Source organism: Seriola dumerili, unplaced genomic scaffold (genome assembly GCF_002260705.1).
Source record: "Seriola dumerili isolate Sdu_G_001 unplaced genomic scaffold, Sdu_1.0 BDQW01000025.1, whole genome shotgun sequence".
NCBI classification, from domain to species: Eukaryota; Metazoa; Chordata; class Actinopteri; order Carangiformes; family Carangidae; genus Seriola; species Seriola dumerili.
The window spans coordinates 19,934,953-19,959,548 of NW_019174280.1; the positions used below are offsets into that span (position 1 = coordinate 19,934,953).

Consider the following 24,596-nt stretch of genomic DNA (forward strand, 5'->3'; position numbering starts at 1 on the left):
CTTTTTGCCATAGTATACTATGTAGTTTTTTTTCACATTTTAGGCCTTACTATACTATGAAGTCTTTATACCATACTGTACTATGACATTTTTTGACGTTTTTATGCTTTATTATACCATGCCATTTTTTCACTTTTTGCCATAGTATACTATGTAGTTTTTTTTCACATTTTAGGCCTTACTATACTATGAAGTCTTTATACCATACTGTACTATGACATTTTTTGACGTTTTTATGCTTTATTATACCATGCCATTTTTTCACTTTTTGCCATAGTATACTATGTAGTTTTTTTTCACATTTTAGGCCTTACTATACTATGAAGTCTTTATACCATACTGTACTATGACATTTTTTGACGTTTTTATGCTTTATTATACCATGCCATTTTTTCACTTTTTGCCATAGTATACTATGTAGTTTTTTTTCACATTTTAGGCCTTACTATACTATGACATCTTTATACCTTACTATACTATGACATTTTTTGATGTTTTTATGCTTTTATGCTTTATTATACCATGTCGTTTTTTCACTTTTTTTGCCACACGATACTTTTTTTTTTCACATTTTAGGCCTTACTGTAGTATGATGTCTACTATACTATGTCATTTTTTGATGTTTTTATGCTTTTATGCTTTATTATACCATGTTTATTTTCCACTTTTTTTGCCATAGTATACTATGTCGTTTCTTTCACATTTTAGTATATTATGACATCTTTATACTTTACTATACTATGACATTTTTTTGATGTTTTTACAATTTCTTACACCATGTTGTTTTTTAACTTTTTTTTATCCTGTTTTTTTTTTTTTCACTTTTTATGTCTTACTATACTATGATGTCTTCATACCTTACTATACTATGACGTTTTTTGATGTTTTTATGCCATACTAAACTATGACATTTGATGCCTTACTATACTGTGACGTTTGCATGACTTTTTCTGCCTTACCATAACTATGACGTTTTCTGCCTTACCATTCTTTGAGTTTTTTATGTCTTGGTACATTATAACATTTTTATGACTTACCATCACAACCCAGCTCTGAGGCAATGAAAAAAAGCAAGGGAATGAAGTTTTGACAAACAACAATGCATTTATTAACAACAAAATTATGTCAGTATGATTAGTAATGTGGGTGCATGTGTGCATGAATAGGACATATTAAGTATGAGGTGTTGACTGCATGAACACAAACGCAGAATATGCAGAGGAGCGAAGAGAGAGCCCAAAGACAGCATGAAGAGGCGACCTCTTACAGGGCAGAAACACTAGGCCCAGGTGCTTCGAACTAGGTGATCTAGGTATAGCTCCTCCCTCCAGACACCTGCGGCATAAATGGGAAAACAGAACAATAACTGAAACAGAAATTACAATGATAGGTCAGGGATCTGTCAGACTTTCTATACCATGAGTTTTTTGCCTTACTACATAATGACGTTTTATGCCTTATTGTACTATGACACTTTTATGACTTTTTATGCCCTATGACACTATGACGTTTTGATGACATTTTATGCGTAAGTATACCATGATGTTTTTATGATTTTTATGACTTACTATACTATGATTTTTCATGGGGCAGCATGGTGGTGCATTGGTTAAAACTGTCGCCTTACTCTGAGAAGGTTCTGAGTTCAAACCTCAAGCCTAGGGCCTTTCTGTGTGGAGTTTGCATATTCTCCTTCTCCGGCTCCTCCTGTAGTCCAAAGATATGCACATTAGGTTAATTGGTGACTTTAATACCTTACTGTACTATGACTTCTTTTTTTATATATTTCTTTTTAAATTTAAACATACATGTCTATCTTTTATAATAATTTGTACATGTAATGACAGGATTTGTGATGGATATATATTTATCTAACATATGTCTATAATATAAACAGACATACTAAAATACATGTTTCTATTAGCTAGACATATATGTCAGTATATGATGAAGATATTGTTCCAATTTCCTAACAGGTTTCATATGTAATTTTTACATATATAGGTTATTTTAAATACATATATGATTTTACTTCATCTGTACATATATTTCATATATGGAAATTCAACACAGGTGCAAACATTATATTTGCGTACGGGCATTCCCGAATGTAAATTCAGATCTTTCATGTTAATAAAAAAAAGCAATTCTCTTTGTTTTGGCGGTGTGGCAGTGTTCCTACCAATGTTGAGACCAAACCTACACCCTTGGTTGCATCACAGTGACAGCGCTCTAACCACTTGCCTGTGATAAGGTTTGCACTGCTGTATTTGCAGTTTCAGGTTTCACGACTAATCCTGATTCCTGTAGTTGTTTTTCTCCACACAGCAGAGTGTGGATGGGCATAAAGTACAACTGTGACATGACAGAGAGAACCTACAGTGCTGCGTTGGAACGCCAAAGAAAGACTTAAAATACCTGCAGAATGAACAACCAGGAAGTAAGTGCTGTAATAATGAGATAGACAAACAGAGATGTTAGCTTAGGCTGTGTGCAGTAACACGCCAGCAAAGGTGTACATTGACTTTCAACAGGTGTTTGTGACCAGTCACTGGTAAATCTTCGCTCTAGAGTCTAATATAGTTGGTATATAAAAACGCAACGTGCTGGACATAGTTAATGAGCAATAAAGTTAACATGTCAGGTAACATATTAAAGAAAATCATAATAAAAGTTTATGTAAAAACCGGTCCAATCTGTCAGGTAATAGACACCCAGGAGACAGACTTTTCCGGTCCTCTACCATCCAAACAGAAGAAGATAATTCACTTCTCCAGCGGCGAAACTCTGGAAGAGGAAGACAGTGAGGAGGAAGAGGAGCCTGCATCAAACAGACCTCCCTTCAGAGAACCTACAGAGAGGGTGAGAAACGTTTTAAGGGAGAAGATTCATGTTAAGATGTTAAGCATCAGACATATCACGTCTGTTTTATCTGTTCCTTCTTTCTTAGACTAGGTTTTCATTCAAGAATGTGGCCATTCTAGTTGGGAGGATTTCACTGCTGAGTATGTAATGTTACAATTAAATACATTCAAACCATAATTAATAACTAATTCTAGCTATTTAAGAGTTTCACTGAGTTTCCATGTCATTTGTTTTCAAAATTAGCTTGTGATTTCCGTGGAGAGAGACTAGCTGGTGCACTTGGACTGAATGCAGCCAAATACCAGTACGCCATAGATCAATATCGGCATGATCACAAGGTAATGTAAAATTTAACAGCAACTAAAAAGTACTCTGTCAAAACGTTTTCTATTCTGTGTTATCGTAGAGGCTTGTTGTTAAATAAAAGTGTGATCTGCCAGGGCTAAAAGGGGATGAAATTGCTGTTAACAAGTCACTTTTTGGCAAATAAGTGGTTAGTTCCTTGTGTTTCACTCCCTGTATTTCCTCTGTCTCGCTCAGAAAACAAGCAGCCAAACCACAGATGGCCTCATGGAGGGACAGGCAGAGACAATCCAGCTCTCTCCTGGACATAATGATGAGAGTCATTATGGAGCTACTGGAGGTGCAAGACACCCTGCTGATCCCCTGGATGAGAAACATATGAACAGAAAAGAAGGATACCACAACAGAAGCTACCAAGCAGATGAGGATTGTTTGAAATAAAACTTGAAGAAAAGAAAGAGAGTTGTGATTTGATGTGCAAGTCCACTGTGAAACAGAAATAATGCATGTTGCTTTCTTTGTATAGTGTGGTAATGTTACAACAGAAGTATGTGAAGAAAAAAACATCACACTTGACAAACCGAAGATTTCAGTGTGTGGCTGATGGTCCAATTTGGATTATGTAATTCCCCAAGACAAAATGGAGTACTCTATCATGAAATCATAAACATCTGGTTTGTCAAATTAATCAGAGAAACGGCTGAGTTTTATACAATTAGGTCTTAAATAAAATATGTACATCCCCAGAAAACACCGCGTTTTGCCCAGCTTTATCTTTGGCAATATAAATAAAAATACACATTGCCGACGAGGATGGGATTCGAACCCACGCGTGCAGAGCACAATGGATTAGCAGTCCATCGCCTTAACCACTCGGCCACCTCGTCTGCGTACTAAGACTTTTAAATTACAACCTATATGTATTACATAAGTGTATCCGTTGAAATGATGTTTACTGTCGTTTCAAACGGCTGAGCTTAGCCACTTTTCAAAATGCTTATCTTATGTTACCTAACTTATGCTATGGGAGGAATGTACTTTGCTGGTAGACCGTGTTACTTTGCTAACAAGCCAAGCTAACGCTAGCTACGGCTAACATTTGGAAAGTAGTGGTTAACATTTGTGCCCCTTCCATTACCCTTTCTTCTATACACAATAACTAAACACAACACATATGCATGGTGGACCTTAGCGTAGATTTTCAGAAGTTGGCGTTATCTTACGTTACGCTTTCCACAACACCGCTAATGTTAACAAGAAGTTGTTGTGCTAACTAATATGCCACACTTTGTTCAAAGATTAAACGCTTTAAACGCATCACATTTCCTTCAGTACCTTTACTGAGGTCTGTGTGTTATCATAACTAACACAACATGACTAACACAACACCTCTGCTTTTAACTGTGTCTTTGAGTCATCTTTTATACCACTGCAGTTTGCAGATTCGCAATATCATAAATATAAACTATTTAACATGTTCAGAGTTTCTGTTTTCAGTGTTTTAATTGTAGAACCCTTTACAAAACTCAGTTTACACTTATTTTTAAGAGCACTAAATAACGTATTACGTTTGTGCAGTAAAAAAAAACTCAGAAAAAAGCCAAAACAACACAGCTTGTCGCCTATGTATGACGTCTGCCTTACCTGTGTGTATTCTGTGCATCCATGTGTGTGCGTGGCCAGTCAAACAGGCTGAAGCTACTGGTGCATAAAGGAGGTTTACTGGCAACCTGCTGTCTGTAAGCTGAGGGACAATAGTCTGTATGGGGGGGGGGTTTGTCTCTGCTGCCCATCACAAGTTATTGGACACAGTTTACGCTCCGTTAGTTTGAGAAATATGACCAAACATGACACTTAACTAGAGTATGGCATAGGAAGCTGCGGATCCAAAGGTCGCCGGTTCGGTTCCCGACTGGAACATGTTGCTACCCGAAATTACCAAGCATTGTAAATCTATCAAATATCACTTAAGTGATACAAATTGGATGGGGACTTCTTGTGAATGCCATACAACCAAATAGCAGTTCATTATGTTGTTTAGTGTTTACATAATGTCAAAATTTTATTATTAATAATGAAATAATAATAAACTTTATATAGCAATGTAAGAAATATTTGTAAAAATCACCACACCTAGACACATACATTTTGAATTTACTTTTGGATAGAATATATTTTATATTAATTTTTAAATTTCTGACCAATGAATACAATAAGTATTGAAAGCACTGCAACAATGTCATTCTGACTGATTAGTTTGCATGCTTTCATGCAATGTGGAACTGTTTGAAATACTATTCTGTTCCTTTGTTGTATTTTCATTATATGCTAGTGTTTGAATAAGTGAAAGATACTTCTGTAGAAATATAGCAAATTTATTACAAATTTCACACCTTAATTCTTCCCCACACACAGACACACACCTATAATTGTAGCACACATACTAAGAAATAAATGAAGTGTATGAAATAAAATAAATAAAATATAATAAATGAACTAGAAATAGAAGATAAATAAGGCTAGGAAACTATTAGAATAAGACTAAAATATAACAACATCATTTTTTTTCTTTTAAAACTATTTACATCATGTACACATAGAGACAAAGAATGTCACAAAGCAATTTTTTATCTGCCCTTTTCCTCTGCATCTCCTCCATCCACTGATCAACTGGCATGTTGGCTTTTTGGGGACAGTATATGTGTCCATAATACTGACTGACCAGTTTCTTTATTGCGGGGCTGCTGGCACTGACCACATTTATTCTTTTCAACTGTCTGGGTGTAAGCCCTGCGGGCAGGTGGTGGGGAGGGAAGCAGGCCAGAAGGAGCGATCTGTTGGGCTCCAGGTACTTGTGGGGTTAAAAATATAAATGGAGCGATGACAGGGCTGGGGTTGGGGACAACAGGCAATGCGGCAGATGTAGGTGGAGGTGCCGGCTGAGGGAACAACTGCCTCTGAGCTGCAGACTTCCTCTTGACCACTGCCTGTCCTGCTGTACTGTGGGGCAAGTGGTACTGATGCTGGGGGCCAGGGCGTGGGGGTGCAGCTGCGGGGCGCACCTGTACAGGTGGGAGAGTGCGCAGCGAGCAACTGGAATAGAGACAGGGCAAGTTTTGACCCCTTGAAGCAGAAATACCTCACTTACTGTCCCTGCCTCTTCAGTCTCGTCTGTTGCTTCACCATATGAAACCCAAGTGTTGGTTTAGACTGATGCTCCAAAACAATCTGCAAGAGTATGCTCTGCATTACTGTGCCATTACCCAGGACCACGCTGGCCGCATCTTCTTCTGTAGTCCGTGACCGACTCAGTCCATTCTCTGTCAGTGCGCCGTAACTTGCCCTGTTTTTTGGGCGCTCTTTTGCAATGTTACCGGTGCCAGCGCAGCATAACCGCTCGCTCGCTGCGTCATATTGCCAAAGTTCTGCCTCAGGGCTATCATTGTACCTGGCTGTTGGTTGCCTGGAGTGTTTGGCCAGCTTACTCTCAGCCTCCACCAAGTAACTCTGCCAGGCCGTCCCACTCCGGTCCAGCACCTGGCAGATTACCGCGCTCCATCGACGGCCTGGAACAACTATCAAGACGTACATCAAGACATTCGAAAGATCACGAGCAAAAGTAACACATCTGTCCCACACGCTCTAGACTTGTTCACAAATATGACTTACCAACTGTTGCTCCAGGTGCTGCTGGCGGTCATGGCAGGTTCTTCGCACAGAGGACCAGCATGTTTGAGTGCGAGAGTAATGCGTAGGATGGTGACTGTATGGGATGGGGCGGAGGCCTGTGCTGGATGACAGCTCTCTGGCCACGACGGAGCGTGTTGTCGCGCTCATACAATACAGAACAAAAAATAAATACATATATAATATCTTACTATCTCTATAATTATACTCTCTCTGTTTTCGTACCTTATATGTCTCTAAAACCCAATGTAAGTACCCTCCCTAGTCTTTGTGTCCGTACGGTGCACGCTATTATCTCTCTTCGAAGTATATCCGTATATTTCTATCTTCTTCCAGGCTGCCTTCTCGGGTGGATGGTTGATGACCCAGCAGCACGCTGCGTGAGCAGCAGCAGTAAAGTGCGGTCTGTCGCGTCGCGTCGCACGACTCGTATGTGTGGTGTGGGGCGAAGGAGGGACAGTGAGGCGAAGCTGCTGGTCGAGGACCTTCTTTTGCGAGTCACAAATTGAAAGCCTTGAAACAAACAATACAATTGGAAATAAAAACTTGCACGACTGCTATACCACAAATAAAACAGAGTTTGATATGTCAGCATTAATAAAACACTATCACTGTTCATTGTAGGGAGCAAGGGTGATGGGTGAGTTGAAGAATAGGACAAGCAGTCTGCAGCAGGATCGTAGGTTAGCTGGAGGAAGGCCGGTGGGAGTTGGGAGGACAGGTGCAGAGCCGGTAGGGAGGGCTGATGGGCCAGAGTGACTATCTGTGCTCTCATGCACAATCTGTAAAATGTAATACTCTTTTAAAAACCAATTCTTATAAAACTGCATTTAACTAGAGTTTTATCATTGCCTTTTATCTACGTTTCTATTTCTTGATGGCGTTATGTTGTTTTTCTATGTAGTTCTTTGTTAACTTGTTTATGAAAAGTGCTATACAAATAAAGTTTAATATTATCATTATTATTATTATTATTACTATAATGCAATAAAATCAAAAATCATAAGAAAATACAGACATAGTACAATAAAAACATGTCGAGAATTATTACCAGTTGTTGCTCTGGTGATGCTGGAGCAATAGCAGATGCAGGACCAGCAGAGGCCTGAAGAGAGGTGGGAGTTGGAACGTGGGCTGAGCTGGTGGTGACAGATGAAGGTTCAGAGGACAGGTCCAGTACTTCAATGGTTGGGTCTAAACCAGTATCTTCAAAGCCCTCATCTTCCAGCTCCTCCTCGGTGCCGACATCCTCCAGCATCTGATCGGTCTCCTCTGAGTCAGGACGTACATCCTGCAAGGCCTTTCCAGTCTGACGGAATAGGTCATCTATACCTATTAGCTCCCCTGGGACACACAAGACAATACTAGAGAGAGGAAAATAAGCTTTCGCAAAATTCATAAAAAAAGATTATTCTATTTAATGGATACAACAAATAGCTTCACCATGATTGAAAGCTAAAACTAACCAGTGTAAACAGCAGGTGGCTGAAAAGAGGGGACAAGCTTCCTTCCAAGCACCCTGACACTGTGTGCGTTCACGCAATGAACAAGGTCTCCTGAGTAGCTGAGCAGGGAGGGAGGGTTGACTGCCAGGGATGCAGCTTCACGGTCCTGGTTCCATCTATTGAGTCCTTCCTTTGTACATCCAGTTGCCGCATGAAGTGGTAGATGTCAAGCTTGACAACCAGGTCTGGCCACCCACCAAATCTTTCTTTCAATTTGGTCTGTCCTCTGCCCTCTCGACAACAGTCACAGTCTACATAAAGTAGCCGAGGAGGAGCCACACCAGCATTGCTGTATCTGCGGACGAGGTCAGTTGCCACGATGTCCGAGGCAGGACCCTCCTGAGCAGTCAGGACACTGATAAGGATTTGGCCTTTCTCATTGCTCACAGATGTAAGCCACAAGGCCGTCCCCTTGGCAATGCCCTATAGCTTCTTGGTGATCTGTAATGGCACAGAAAAGACAGTGAATGATTAAACAATTTATTTAATTTAAATGTGAGCGCTCGTATAATAGTACTATGTTTCATTTCTAAAGCCAGCATCCACCTGTGTGAAGGAATATCTATTGGCTCAGGTGGTTCATGGAACTTGACAGTGAGCAGGCTTGGCCGGGCAGCAAAGTCCGAGCGTGCCCCGAGGTATCGGCAGAGGCGCTTAAGCCACTCCTCACTGTGGTTTTCCCTCAGCTGTCTGACCAGGCGAGTGGGACTGTTACCGAGGGCCCTCTCCCTCAGAAAGCGAATCACAAGCGTATCTGTATTAAGTGATGCCATCGTGTTTGGCTGTCAGCAAAGATGGGAAAAGATGGAAATGGTGAGCCGTGATTGGTCCGCTGCGGTAAATTTTGGAAATGGGCCACAGGGATTGGCTGTGAGCAAAGATGGAGAAAGTTGGAAATAAGGAGAGGTGATCGGACGACATTATACAGTCTTTCGGTCCTCAGGTACCGCTACTCGACGCTCCATTTACAACATTTTTAGCAGGGAAACAGTCAATGTCCAGTCTTTACACTGCGCAATCGTGAATCCAATTTAAGAAAATAATTAAAACAAAAGAAAAAAGAACTGTGCGGTAAATTAACAATGATTCAGTTACCGTCTTTGTCATTTTTAAATATATATATACTTTTTCAGCCGCAGCCATTGTCCACGACCTTCTCAGCAGGAAACAGCAGACAGACACGGTCCGAGAGCAGCTGGTGAACATAGTGGAGCATTGAGATGCTAAAGAGACAGATTTCCCTCAGGAGCTGGTGAAGACCAAACACAGAGCTAAAAGAGAGGGAACACTGGACTGAGATCATCATGAGACATCAAGTGACACCAACACCACTCCAAATGCAACAAATGAAATATAATAATTATAAGGAATTTCAATTAAAAGTTATGAATGAAGATAGAAAAAGTTTTCCTCCTGTCTTCTCTTCATCTCTTCCCTCCACAGTCTTTCCACCAACAGTCACACAGTGTGACACACCTGCAATGTGAGTGAGGTCAGTGTCAAACCTTCTGGGTTGGATACACTTGCTGCGGACGTATGATGTTGGCTGCCGGCCGTAGGCTCCGGTCCTGGGTACAAGTGGTCCAGGCAGAGGAGGTGGCCGAACAGAAGCGGGGAGCGGCGCTGGAGTGAGGGGGGGGCCAACAGCACTGGATGAGGGGCCGTGCTGTTCATTGTCTGGAGGAGGAGGAGGCAGACCCTTGCTGGAGGGCCCAGGCTGCTCTTCCAGGACACTGAAGTTAAAGGGCTGTCCTTGTCCCACCTGTACCAATGAGTCTGGCCAGCACCTGGAACACAAACACAAACAGACTGTTTTATATAAATAAAAGATAGATAAATCACAGAACAGATTACCACACACCAACAGCTTTATGACAAACTCTTACCACTGAGTCAATTCAAAGAGCTGACCACCGAGTCCTCACGGTCGCTCTGGACCACGTGGCCACTGGGTGAAGACGGCAGAGCTGGTTGCAAATGGCCTCCATCAGGCAGCTGAAGACAGCCGAAAGATAAGATCTGAGAGCAGTGTGTGTTAATATGGATCTGATATTCGTTAGAGGAAACTGTGATATTTGAAGTGAATCTCACCTCTAGAGACTCTCCTTCCCTGGACAGGAGGTGTTCTTCCCCGTCGCTGCCTTGAACTGTCACCTGGGCTGCCTCTCCTGGTATCTGGGAGGGAAGACAACTCGCTATTCCTCCTGCTCTGTCTGGCAGGTGTTGCCAGGAGCTTGGAAGTACTTGGCACTGGCTTGAGGAAAAAGGTTTTGGACCAAAAGTGAAATTTATGTTTGAATGAAATGATAATACACAATATACATGATCACAAGCTATGAGACACACGCATGTACCTGGGGTGAACTGGTTATGGTGGAAGCCAGAAGGTTGACTCCGCCCTTTGTCAGGTGTCGCCTGTGTCTCCATATGTAGATCCAGATGCAGAGATAATCCAGCAAGCGTCCTGTGCTTCCCCTCCAGCTAGGACTGCTACGCCCCAATGAGACGGCAGGCAATCCAGCAGCCGTCCTGGAAAGCCAACACACCAACATTGGTAACCCAGGCAGCTGTTTCAGGAGCAGCACCAGCGAGCTTCTTTGTGACCTGGAGAGAGAGCCAAGGAAAGGTTTCAAATGTTAATGTTACTATTTGTGTGTGAAATTAATACACACACAGCAGTGGTGTGAAAGCAGCTGTAAAAGCAGCTGTAAGAACATAAACTCTGCCTAAATTACACCTCATCCTAGAGAAACTCCCTGGTGGGAAGCACCTGTTGGGAAAGAATACTAGAGATGTCTGTTGGACAGATCAATCAGTTAGACATACAGTGCATTTAGGTTCTATAAGCTGTACCCGCACACGTAATGTGCGGCTAATTCTGATGATCAGTGCTAATGGAAATGCTAGCCCACCATTTTTTAATTGAAATCTATTGGTAGCTGCTAATGCTAATGCTAGCAAGCTTGCGCCCACCCCCTGTGTTCTGCTTGTCCATGTTTATTTCACCAATAAAGAATAAGAAAAAAAAATGCTAACGCTATTGCTAATGCTATTGCTAACAAGCTTGCGCCCACCCCCTGTGTTCTGCTTGTCCAGGTTTTTTAAATCAATAAAGATTAAGAAAAGAAAGAATGCTAATGCTATCTGCTAATGCTAGCAAGCTAGAGCCCCCCCCCCTGTGTTCTGCTTGTCCAGGTTTTTTAAATCAATAAAGATTAAGAAAAGAAAGAATGCTAATGCTATCTGCTAATGCTAGCAAGCTAGAGCCCCCCCCCCTGTGTTCTGCTTGTCCAGGTTTTTTAAATCAATAAAGATTAAGAAAAGAAAGAATGCTAATGCTATCTGCTAATGCTAGCAAGCTAGCGCCCACCCCCCCTGTGTTCTGCTTGTCCATGTTTTTTAAATCAATAAAGATTAAGAAAAGAAAAAATGCTAATGCTATCTGCTAATGCTAGCAAGCTAGAGCCCACCCCCCTGTGTTCTGCTTGTCCATGTTTTTTTCACCAATAAAAAAAAAAATGCTAATGCTAATGCTAATTATCTGCTAATGCTAATGCTAATGGCTAATGCTATTGTCTACGCTTTAGCTAACAGAAACGGCCGGGCTAGCTCCGCCCCCCCAGCACGAGGCATTGCGCCAGCAAGCCGAGGGCTAGGCTCTCCGCCGGTGGCTAGCTCGCGACCCCCCCAGCACCAAGGCATTGCGCCCAGCAAGCAAGCTGGCCGCCCGGTCGTGCTAGCTTCGCGCCCCGCCCAGCACAGGCATTGCGCCCAGCAAGCAGAGCTGGCCGCCGCGGCGGCTAGCTCGCGCCCCCCCAGCCACAGGCATTGCGCCCAGGCAAGCGAGCTATGCCGCCCGGCGGCTAGCTCGCGCCCCCCCCAGCACAGGCATTGCGCCCAGCAAGCAAGCTGAGCCGCCAGGCGGCTAGCTCGCGCCCCCCCCAGCACAGGCATTGCGCCCAGCAAGCAGAGCTGGCCGCCCGGCGGCTAGAGCTCGCCCCCCCCCAGCACAGGCATTGCCGCCAGCAAAGCAGAGCTAGCGCCCGGCTAGCTCGCGCCCCACCCCAGCACAGGCATTGCGCCCCAGCACAAGCAGAGCTGGCGCCCGGCGGCTAGCTCGCGCCCCCCCCAGCACAGGCATTGCGCCCAGCAAGCAGAGCTGGCCGCTCGGCGGCTAGCTCGCGCCGCCCCCAGCCAGGCATTGCGCCCAGCAAGCAGAGCTGGCCGCCCGGCGGCTAGCTCGCCCGCCCCCCAGCACAGGCATTCGCGCCCAGCAAGCAGAGCGTGGCCGCCAGCGGCTAAGCCTTCGCCGCACCCCCCAGCACAGGCATTTACCTGAATGGACGACTTAAGCCCCCACTTAAGCCCCCGACTTAGCCCCCGACTTAGCCCCCGACTTAGCCCCCGACTTAGCCCCCGGTTCAAATTAGGCTCAAAATGATTTTGAGCTTATAAAGTCATGTTTACAAATAATTCCAATATTTGGAGCTGGAAATCAAATTTTGTAAACCTGGAAAATAAATCTACATGACAAATTCAAGTTTGCGCATGTGAAAGAAAATTGTGCTTGTGGCAAAGAGATTTCCATTTCTTTAAAGTCTCAATCAAAACTGAAATAATGATCAGTGGTGAGGTTCAACAAAGACACAGGGAAAGAAGAAATGCTTTTGTGGACATCTGTGTACAGAGATAAAGAGCAGAAAACTAAAACTCAGTCAGCAACATTCCCAGTGTGTGACACTGACAAGTACAAATTTTTATCTTTGTCACACTGTGGGAACTTGACCAGAGTTTTACAGTTTTCTTCTCTGTATCACGACACAGATGTTGACAAATCCATTTCTTCTGTTACAGTGTCTTTGTTCAACCTCAACACTGATCATTTGTGGAGTTGATTCAGACTTTTAACAAATACAATTCTCTTTGACACAAGTGCAATTGTTTCACATACACAAACTTGCATTTCTCAAGCAGATTTATTTTACAGGTTTACAAAGTTTGATTTACAACTACAAACACTGGAATTATTTGTGAACATCACTTTACAAGCTCAAAATCATTTTGACCCTAATTTGAGCCTAGGTACATGTATAGTTACAGCCAACAGTTTTGTTTTTAAAAACATCTGCTAATTAATACACATCTCAGCATAAAGCACGCTATGTTACACCTTACATTTACATGGTAGTTTACTGTTTGTAGAGCTTTGGTCAGTGAAGTGATAAACAGTTGTTACTGAGTAGTTCCTCATTACTCCATCACTATATCACAATAAGTTCCTTAACAAATCAGACACAGCAAGTTTCAAACCAACTATTTTAATTGTAATATTCAAACCAAATATTAATCACATTCACGCTGTTTTCTGATGCATTCGATATGACAACAACTTAAATGTAATAAACAATATATCATTTTAACTCGTCTTAAACATTTAACTATGATCTGTGTGGAAATGCAATTACACAAAATACAAACTGCTTTTAACAGACTTACCTTTTCTGGCCCGAGGTGGATTCTGCCATCCCTATGAAAACACAAATAAGGACATATCAAGCTTTTCACTATCAAATGTTTTTGAAGGATTCTAAGGACTTCAGAACATAAAAGATGTATCAAACAACAATTTAAACTTTATTTAGCATATACTGTAATAAAAACAAGACCAAATCTGAACAAATGATACATGTGAAGAAGTTGTAGAAGAGATTCATATATATATATATAAAAACAAACAGTGGTGAGGCAACTCAAAGACACTGGAAAAGGAACAGCTTCTCAGTCACATGCAAAGCACAAAACTAAAACTTGGTGCTCAAAATTCCTGCAAGTGTGTGACACTGAGGTTACAAGTACAATTTAAATTGGAGGTGTGAAAACAGGATCAAAATACTTGTAACCTTCATACACTTGCAGATTTATCACAGCAAGGGGATACAGCATGGCAAATGTATGGGCCTTGGCAGGCTATAGCAGCATGAGGAAGGGACGACAACATGACAAAGGCAGACTCAGAAAATAAGGTTTATTGCCAGGTAGGTTTTCACTTAAAAGATATGTGACTTGGTGTAGTATCCAATTCACGTATTCATAGGAAATAAAAATTAAATTCTGCGACAGTCAAAATATCCATATATAAAAACAATACCACACAACTATGTACAAAGGTGTTTTACACAAAACTCCTGCTGGGCAAGATGTGCAAAAGGTATTGATTAGGGAATGTGCAGAACATCACAGTATAGACAATATCTGTCATGTGCAGGGATAATACCTCAAGGTGTTGATGTAATGTGGTTGATTGCTGAGGCCAGATGCAGAAGAAAAGGCTGGTGCTGGTCCATCATTGGTGATGATTAGACTGGACTTCTGGTCCTGATACAGACAAACATGTGATAGGACAATTCCTTTAGATCATACAAGTTCTTTATATTCAAACATGTTAGATCTGTTGTGTGAGTATAATAAATTGTGAGCAGAGATATGAATATGCAAGAAAATAAAGACAGTATGAATATTCTGATATATACAATGTGAACACTAGTAACAGTATGAATATTATGAAATGTAAATGAAGGGTAAACAGCTAGAGGTATGATAAGAATTCAATGTACACACACTATATAACCAACATATTCAGTAGTACAAATATGGATATACTGTAAAATACATAACCAATATAGTCAGTGGTATATTCATTATTAAGAATCAACCGTATGGACGTGTATACACTGGGAGTCTGATTTAATCAGTGGTATAAACAAGTCTTACTTTTAAGTGAATGATAGCATGTTATTCACCTAGACGCTCCTCACTGTCTGGACTCTGCCGTTGGTGAGACAGGCGGTATTGCATCTGTACTGGCTCAGGTCCTGATAAAGACAGGTATGCTGAAATCTCCGGAGTAACAGTAATGTAAAGTGGTTACAACATGTTGAACCGATCGACGTGTATTCAGTCGGTCTACTGGTCCATACAATCTCAATTTACAGTCATCAGTTACAACCTCTTGTAACCGCTAAAACGTCTGTCGACAACGTCAATATCACCACCTGAAATGTTTTTGTCGGTACGGTTTGTGAGTCGTTGCACCGATTATACTTTTAGCTAAAGAGCCAACCGTGATACTACTCACCTGGCTAACAGGAAAGTTGCGAGCTCGGCATCGAACCGCATCTCTTTACTCTCAGGAGCCGTCTCCAGCGGTGGAAAGCCACGACGAGATTTACTCGTGTCGCTTCCTTTCTTTGCTGTTAAACGTGGTTTCTTGTCGGGAGCGGTCCTGCGGGATATAGATGAATATTACCTTTTAGGAGGTTCAGCCATTCCTGCGTTTCTGTGATTCTGACTTCAAGCTCCGCCGGAAGTTGTTCTTCTTCGTGGGACTGAGGGCAGACTTGACGCGCCACTGACTCACACAGCCTCTAGTGTCACAAAGTGGTATTACAACACAGGAAAGGTCGGTGCTGGCTGGTTACCGTGCTCATTTCAGTAGATAACTGAAAAAGAACAGATGGAGGTCTTGATCATGACATCGTCACTGTGGCTGCTTCACACACTGTTGATATTGTTAATTCATTTTTGAACTTTTTAAACTAATGTTCTGGACCATTCTTATATTGCACCTTTAGGCAGCACAACCACCAAAGATGACATTTAAAAAGTAAAGCTCAACATGTTCTTTGCCCACATTGCATCTAACTTTAGTTTTGACACTTTAAGTTAAAAGCAAAGACATTGAGCTTTAAACTTGACTTGATATTGACACATTTGATGCATACAAACATTTTTGAGATTTGCTTTGAGACAGTTATATAAAATCTATTGCTTGGAATACAAAATACAATCATTGCTTTTTCGCTTTATACTTTTTACATTCAATTTTGTGATGTAGAAAACATTTGTATTTTTTGCCCATTTTTTTGCATTCCAAGGCCAGTTAGATGTGGCACTGTTTTTACATGAAGCAGTTCAAGATATAAAACCTTTTGTAGGAAACCACTTTGCTGAGAACAGGAAAACCTTCCGACACTGTGGGACTTACATTCCAGTTATCAAGGCAGTTGATTTTGTGGCAAGAAAAGAGATAAAACAGCCCGGAACATTTTTTACTTACGGAGTAAATTTCACTTACTACTGGCTCACAGAGCCAGGTTCAAGTTTCAGCAGCGTCGCAATATAAAAGTAAGTCATGGCACAACGTCTTCCAGTCTTTAGGTTCTATGGTCCCCAACAATCACTACCAGGCATGCCTAAAAACCAAAATTCACATATTACACAAACTCAAATGTTCACAAACGTGGTAGAGGCGAGCTGCCTATCATTTGTCAGCCGCCACTAATGATGTGCAGCCAGGCTCTTAAACTCTTCTTCCGCTGATGCTTAAAACGGCCGCAGCTGTGGTGATGACTCGGCAGGATTTCATTGCCGCACCAATAGAGATAGTCCGGCTTGTGGAGTTGGAGGCTCTCTCTATTCCTTCCGACAATCCGCAGTACGAGTTCGTGCAGGCTGATTAGCCATAGACATAACACAACTTTAAAAATCCCAGACTGAAACATATTTTTATATCAATGTGCAGAAAGTTAAACAAGAAGCAGAACTGATGACATAATTATGGGAAGATTGCGCGGCGGTATAGAAGAGAAACATTAAGAGCATATCATGCTCGGAAGCAGTTACTCCTGGGAATTTGATGTACGCTGCTGCTGCGTGCATCAGTACTTCATTCCTCGACAGTTTCAATCTGTACAAAAATAGCGTTACTTTCAGTTTTATTCATGTCTAGAGACTTATCCTGACGCGCTGACTCTTGGTCACTGCGGATGTCCGCTCAAAAAAGCTTTTGAAGCCTGTCACGACTGGCCACAATAACCTCACACTGATGTTTCAAACACAAATTTGTCCAACCATAGCAAGACATGTATACACACACGTACATGCATTACAAAGTTGATCTGCAATAAAGCTATACCACTATATCTCCCATATAGATGATAGCTGAGTCATTCTGTGAAGCAGGTGCATTTGGGTCTGCAACATTAGATGAGATGCACTATGGCACAAAAATGTGCAAAAGTGTGGTTTCCAAATCTTAAAAACCTATTAAGTCAAGTACTCTTGCCATGATGTTTAGAGGAGAATATACTACCTTACAAAGACTAACATACCATTTTTTAGCCATTTCTTCTTTCTTAGAACATGGCAATTTTCACATGTCCATATGAAACAACTTTGACATTTGTATCTAAAATATCAGCAATAAATGTAATGTTTCTTATCAAATCCTTTATTATTCAGTCAGGATTATATGTGTGTCCCTATTTACATGAGATATTTATTTTTAATCAAAAAAATACTTTTTTGTAATAAATGAATTTACCCGCCCTGTCACACTAAACATACTAACATATTTTGTCTATAAACAATATACTGTTGCTTTTAACTGACATCACGAAGAGGAAGTGACATCAAATGTCTAAACAGCTGGTCTGTCCTCTCATCAGAGGAAGCTGAACTGGAAGTGGTTTTTCTGAGAATTCTGATTTGAGAACTAAGGATGTCCGTGCAGTCTCCTTTGTCCTACATGAGGTCCTCCTTCTGTGGGCACCAGTCATTCAGTTTTCAGTGTGGATTCCGTCTGAATGACAGTAAAAGACAAACACTTTAGTTCACACATGGTGGATCACAGTTAATCACACACATATACCAGCTGTGAGGACAGGTGCATGAATACCTGCTTCAGTTGAGGACTCCTGTGTATGAATTTACAGTATTAATGACAAACCCCCACAAGATAATGTTCTAGTATACATTTGTGTGTTGTACTCAATAGATACCAGCGAGAAGAGGAGACAGAAAATAAGTTAATGAGATAAACCTGAATGTTTTGCTGCATGTAGGAAAATTCTATCAGCGACTGACTTTTTCTAATAACATGAGAGTGAGATAAGTTAAACTATATTTATCCTTGTCTGCAAATGTTTACATGTTTGGGACCAGGTACGGTTAGCATAACAAACACTAAGCTACCCGCTAGCTAGCTAGCTAGGTTAGCAAAGTGTTAACTGTCTCCGTTCTCCGGTCAAAGCACGTAGGGAAAAAACGACTAGCTTTTTTTTACTAGCATCATACACATTAAACTGTAGGACGTTCAGAAAACAAACATTTACTTACCGAAAAAACTGTATATCATCATCATCTCTCAAGTTTGTTAGTGACGAAGAATGAGCCATAATTACTGTGAACTGAAAACTCATTAAAACTAAATAACTAACAGCAAAACTGTCAGTGCTAAATTATTCTTCCACGGACAAATATTGAGAAAAAATAATATTCATCACAACTAATTCAATACGAAACGCTCACGACCCAAGCTCTCCTCCGGTGACTGATCCTCCGGTGATCGACCTCCCGGCCTGCCGCGTCATCTGATCAATCATTGCAGACCAGGTATATCAATCAAACAGCCACGCCCCCAAAAAATACCTGTTTTTAAGGCTAATATTTAATTTTGGCTACCCATCTACTGGTTGAAGTGGGTCATTGGAAAAACCAAAGTGACAGACTTTATCCTCACTTCACTTTTAACAACAGACTTGTCAGAACCAGTACTTTCATACGAAAGTATTGGTTCTGGGAGGGAGAGACCACATTTTTATTTTTGCTTTCTTTTACTTCGTATTTGTATTGCTTTTGCTATGGCTGTTATGGTTTTGATTTGTTTTTGTCTATTTGTTGTTGTAACAAGGAGTCCAGCTGAAAGTTCAGCAGTACTTCTGGCTGGGAGTACCGTGGTTTAGAATTAGTTTAAAATTATTATTATGTACTTTGTTTTTTCTATTTTGTATTTTGTGAGTTAATAAAATAATGATATTAAAAAAAAATTCAATAAGGGTTCCTGTCAGATGTTATAATAAAATTGGATAATAAGCCAGATAACAGACACAGGTGATGTAAAAAAAAAAAGAAAAGTGCTGCTACACATGCACAAACCACCCACCAATCAGTAACAATTCTCAGTCAAAGTCCTTCAGTCACTCTTTATGGCTGGCATAAACTTCAGAACCAAAGTTCATATCTGGTCAATATGCATATTTAAACAAAACAGCAACGTTTGCTTTGTGACATTCAGCATGATGATGGAGAGGGTGCTGTTATTGTTTGGACTAGTGGCTCTGGCCACTTCATACACTGTAAGTATTTATTTAATTTTAATGAATTAACTATAGTAAGCATTATTCTTCCATTAACTGTGTGATAACTTTCACTGATTTTGTTTCATGCAGTTACCAGTTTCCTCTGTGGTACATGGTATGTCAAATAAATTACCTTTAATAGAAGAAATAAAAGTTCTTAGATGTGAAAAGACTCTGAACCGTGTCTGTGTTTGTTTTACAGAGGTGTATGAGAATGGTGAGGATGAGAACCCCATCTTAAACCTGGGTGAGTGACAATGTTTCACTGTTGATCCCTGGCCATAACCCAGGGATCCCAAGTCCCAACTGGGACCCAAGTCAATACAAGCGATGCTGTGTTTAAAAATAATATGTATAATTTTGAGAAAAAATGGGTATTTAGTTACTGATGATATTTAAATAAAATGTGTCTGTGCCTGTGCTGTAGGTTCAGATGCCAACCTGTTTGAAGGGGACATTTTGGTTCCAGTGAGTTAAATTTTTACAGAAATGTTTTCTTAATTCTTTTTTTTTTTTTTTTTTAAGAGAAATGCTGTTTCTTCATTGTTGTTGTTGCTTAATCGTTGCTGATCATTCACATCATCACATGCGTGGCTGTTGGGACAGCTTGTCTCAGCTGGTTATTGTTGTGTGTCTTTATTAGCCACGATTAGGTTTAAGATCACAAGTAAAGTGCTTTTTAAACACCTTTGTTTCTGCAACAGGAAGGAAGGAATGCCCTGATTGACAAAAGATACAGATGGAAATTTCCAATCCCTTACATTCTGGGTGATGACTTAGGTGAGTGTTTTTAGTTGTATTAATATTTATTTATTTTGAGAATTGCTAAGTCTCACTGTTGTACGTGTGACCCAGCGTTACAATACAGTGATGTTAAGGCTGCATTTTCAACTTCTAACTGATGCACTCATCTTAAGCAATTTACACTGTTGGAATTCCTAATATTGATTACCCCCATCAGGAGTCAGTGTCTTGCCACACTTGGAATTTAAGCAAAAATGCTTTTATTTTGAAAGAAGGAATGTGATGTTTTGTCACAGAACACATTCACACTTTCCTGTTTGTTTCTCTCACTCCTCAGATCTGAATGCCAAGGGCTGCGTCCACCAGGCTTTTGAAATGTATCGGCTTAAGTCCTGTGTCGACTTCAAGCCTTATGAAGGAGAGAAGACCTATATCAAGTTTGAAAAGAGAGGGGGGTATGGCTCCAGCTTTGTTATTCTTTCTTCTTTCTTCTAGTTTTTCTGTTTGGAACCACATCTCCAGCGCCATTGATTAAAATTCTCCCCAGTGTGCATAACTTTGCTAAAACTAGAACTGAAAATCAACATTTTATTTGTAAGAGCAAGGATGTGGCATTTCTTCTCTCAAAAGTGACATATTGTTACTTTAAAAGTCTCAGTGTAATCAAAAACAAAGATCTAAGACATGCCTTAAATTATGACTTGGGTCATGGAATTTAAAAGGTGTGCGCTTTTGCCAGGTCAGGTGCATCTAACAAAAATATGCTATTTGTTGCATTATGGGAAATGTAAGATCCAGGCCTTTTGGGAGTTGAACCAATACTCAGGACTAAAAATCCAGAAAACATGGCCTCTGCTTCTTCAATTTTGACTACTTTTGCATTTTAAATTGTCTCTCATGAGTCCCAAACTTTGTGGAAGCGCAATACTGAATCACTGGAGTGTTCCTTTAAAAATTCAATTTGTTTTCCATTTTATTCGGTTTGTCGTAGGTGTTTCTCCAGCGTTGGTGATCAGCAGAATGGTCAGATTCTGTCTTTGGGGTCAGGATGTGACCACAAGGCGGTGATTGAGCATGAGCTACTCCATGCTCTGGGATTTTACCACGAACAGTCCCGCACAGACAGGGATGACTATGTCGACATCTGGCTGGATCAGGTTTCACCAGGTACATCTAGGATCCTCATCGTCCCTAATTTCCTTTTCTTTTGTCATTCATGTTCTATAAAAACAATGTTTTATTATTGGGAGTAACACCATTTTGTGCGATAGGAATAATTAAAACAACATGGTATTTCCTGCAGGACTTGAACACAACTTCAACAAATACAATGATGACTACATAACTGATCAAAACACGGCCTATGACTACGAGTCCGTCATGCATTACAGGCCCTTCTCCTTCAATAAGAACGAATCCATTCCCACCATCACCACCAAAATCCCAGAGTTCTACAACATCATTGGCCAGTACCTCGACTTCAGCAAGATGGACACCTTCAGGCTCAACCGCATGTACAACTGCTGTATGTATATTTCATATATGACGGAGTGAATTTCCTCTGTGTTTTTCTTAGTTTAGTCATTAGAAAGTATGATCCTGACAAATCCTCATCCTCCTCCACCTCAGCTGGCCCTCTCACCCTGCTGGATCAGTGTGCCTTTGAGTACGCCAGTATCTGCGGGATGATCCAGGCCACCTCTGATGATGCTGACTGGGTTCATACAAAGAGCAGAGTTGGTGCAGAGGATCACACACTCCTGGGAAAATGCAGAGGTCGGAAATGTACTACTTTATTCTCATGAAAGAAAATGAGAAAAAATTAATCTGCGTGCCATAAGAGCTTGTTTTATTTTGTCTGATTCGTCCAGATGCTGGTTACTTCATGCACTTTAACACAATGGCCGGGAAGCCTCAGGAGTCTGCTCTGCTGGAATCCCGAACCCTCTACCCCAAGAGGAAGCTTCAGTGTCTGCAGTTCTTCTACAAGATGACTGGCAGCACCAAGGACAGGCTGGTGATCTGGTCCAAGATAGATGACGGCACAGGCACCATTCGTAAAATGAAGAAAATACAGACCTTTTATGGTATTTATTTATGTTTGTTGCAGGTTTCCTGCAGCTTCTTAGGAATCCAAAATGTCAAACTATTCCTTAACAACATGTACTGAATAATCTTAAACAAACCCTCACTCCCTCACCGTCCCATTACTTCATATATGAATATTGCCACATAGTAAGATTTATCACCGTGTCCCTGTCCCTGTTATCCAGCTGATGCTGACCACACATGGAAGATCGCCCACGTCCCGATGAACATGGGGGAGAAGTTCCGCTATGCTTTCCAAGCTGTGCGCGGCGACCCCTCCGCGTCCGCCGGTGGCATCTACATCGACGACATCAGCCTGACTGAGACACGCTGCCCCAACGCCGTGTGGAGAATCCAGAACTTCACACAGATCATGGAAACGGCTGATAGAAACACAGTAATCGACAGCCCTCGCTTCTACAGCCCTGAAGGCTACGGTTACGGTGTCCGCGTCATGCCTCTGTCGAGTTACACTGATTACACCGGGAACTACACTGGGCTGTTCTTCCACCTGACCAGCGGGGAGAATGACGTGGTGATGCAGTGGCCAGCGATAAACAGACAGGCCACCTTGGTGGTGATGGACCAAGACCCCGACATTAAGCTGAGGATGTCCACAGCTCGCAGCCTCACTACTGATATGAGGCCGAGTAAGTTCTCCTTATCTGTTATCCCCAGAGGGATTTAGACAAAAGCAGGGTGTTATCATGACATCACACATAAAAACAGGCAGAACAATAGTGTACATTTGAAAATCTGCACATTAAATGCACATCAATTTTAATCTCAACTGATCCTGTGAAGAAAACAAAATCAACAAGCGCCAAAACCACTGTCAAGGTGTTAACAATCCCACAAGAGGTGGGATGTCTGTAAATGTCTGTGACTCCTCATCACTTATCGTCAGTTAGAACTGAAGAAGCCTTTTGGATGAGAAGTGAAAACGTGTTCAAGTACCTCAAACAAGTTAATTTGCCTTTGTATAGCTCTTAGAAATACCATGACCTGGGTGACTGACAATCTTCACGGGCTTTTTGTGTCTTCTAGTGTCAGATGGAAAGCTGTTTTGGGACAATCCCTCCAAGGTGGGGAGGTATGACCCTTCCTGTGATTGCTACAGAGGTCAATCATGGGGCTGGAGCAACTTCGTCAAGCACTTTGACCTCCGGCGGCGTAATTACCTCAAGAACGATGACCTCATCATCTTTATCGACTTTGAGGGTTTGTGATCTGTGTTTAACATTTGCATGTGGCATTGCTTCATATAATACTGTTCCTCATGTGTGATGTTGTGAAGCGTGTGAGGAAGCAGACATAACAAGTATCTTCGTCCACAGACATAACGTCACTGATCAAAACAGAAGTTCCCATTAAGCCAAAGGAGTAAGGTCATGCAGGCATTTATATCATGAGGACGTGGAGGTAAGACACTAGACACTATTTCAATTTCACCTGTGAGGATTTCATCACACCTGTATGTACTGAAGCTAATGTGATTTTTATTTTTTCAACATATGCAGCTGCATGAGAAGAAAAACCTTTGAAGATGAAGTGAAGATGGAAGATTACTGCTGCGAGACAATGTCAGAATTACACACATGATGCATAAAATGTTAAAGTTATATGTGGTATATAATTTGTATGTAAAAGTTGTGTATCATCATTTTAAACAACACATTTCTTTCTCATTAAACTGTTGTCTTAATAAAAAGCAAACTAAGAACAAGCCTGTGGTGTTTCGTTTGGTTTGTGGTGCATTTATGAAAATACCCAGTGACCATTCCAGTCCCTGAAATTCTACTTCAAATTTTAAATTGCCAACCTTGTATTTATTTATATTTGTTTTTCATTTGTCAAAAAAAACAGAACAATGAAAAACGTAGATGTAATACAATAAATGTCTATGTGCAAAGGGGTAAGTTGAGTTGAGTTAACAAGAGTATTCTGGAGTGCAGCACTAGTACCAAGGAAACCCTTTATTATTATTTAAAAGTGCAGGTCTTTTGAATTAAAGTAAACTGAGTTATTTTTATTGTTGATTAGAAGTTTTGTAAAGTGTGGTAGTCTCGTTAGAAATAATGAAATATCATACCACTGTGTGCATGTTCTCTTTTTTGTTCCATCACTATATAATGACCAACAGAGTCTGACACCCTCTCACATCTTAAGACAATGTGTCATAAGTCACAGACTTATGACTTTTCGC

At 41.1% G+C, this 24,596-nt stretch overlaps 2 protein-coding genes and 1 non-coding gene across 3 annotated transcripts; 2 read left to right on the top strand and 1 right to left on the bottom strand.

The window, feature by feature from the left end:
• The first annotated feature begins 2,231 nt into the window (after positions 1–2,231).
• On the top strand, positions 2,232–3,913 carry fam177b (family with sequence similarity 177 member B). The gene is made up of 5 exons (XM_022767544.1): positions 2,232–2,440; positions 2,704–2,862; positions 2,951–3,005; positions 3,109–3,203; positions 3,406–3,913. The coding sequence occupies exons 1-5, from the start codon at positions 2,426–2,428 to the stop codon at positions 3,607–3,609; spliced, it is 528 nt and encodes a 175-aa protein (XP_022623265.1). The 5' UTR covers positions 2,232–2,425; the 3' UTR covers positions 3,610–3,913.
• Positions 3,914–3,973: 60 nt separating this feature from the next.
• Positions 3,974–4,055, bottom strand: trnas-gcu. Its single transcript has one exon. It is a non-coding gene; the product is annotated as a tRNA-Ser (tRNA).
• A 15,413-nt stretch (positions 4,056–19,468) lies between these two features.
• Positions 19,469–24,108, top strand: LOC111238062 (meprin A subunit alpha-like). Its single transcript, XM_022767463.1, has 14 exons — positions 19,469–19,555; positions 19,649–19,673; positions 19,761–19,805; positions 19,986–20,026; positions 20,263–20,338; positions 20,640–20,757; positions 21,294–21,469; positions 21,606–21,827; positions 21,932–22,078; positions 22,174–22,389; positions 22,576–23,040; positions 23,438–23,611; positions 23,728–23,812; positions 23,911–24,108. The coding sequence occupies exons 1-13, from the start codon at positions 19,496–19,498 to the stop codon at positions 23,775–23,777; spliced, it is 1,815 nt and encodes a 604-aa protein (XP_022623184.1). The 5' UTR covers positions 19,469–19,495; the 3' UTR covers positions 23,778–23,812; positions 23,911–24,108.
• Positions 24,109–24,596: the final 488 nt, after the last annotated feature.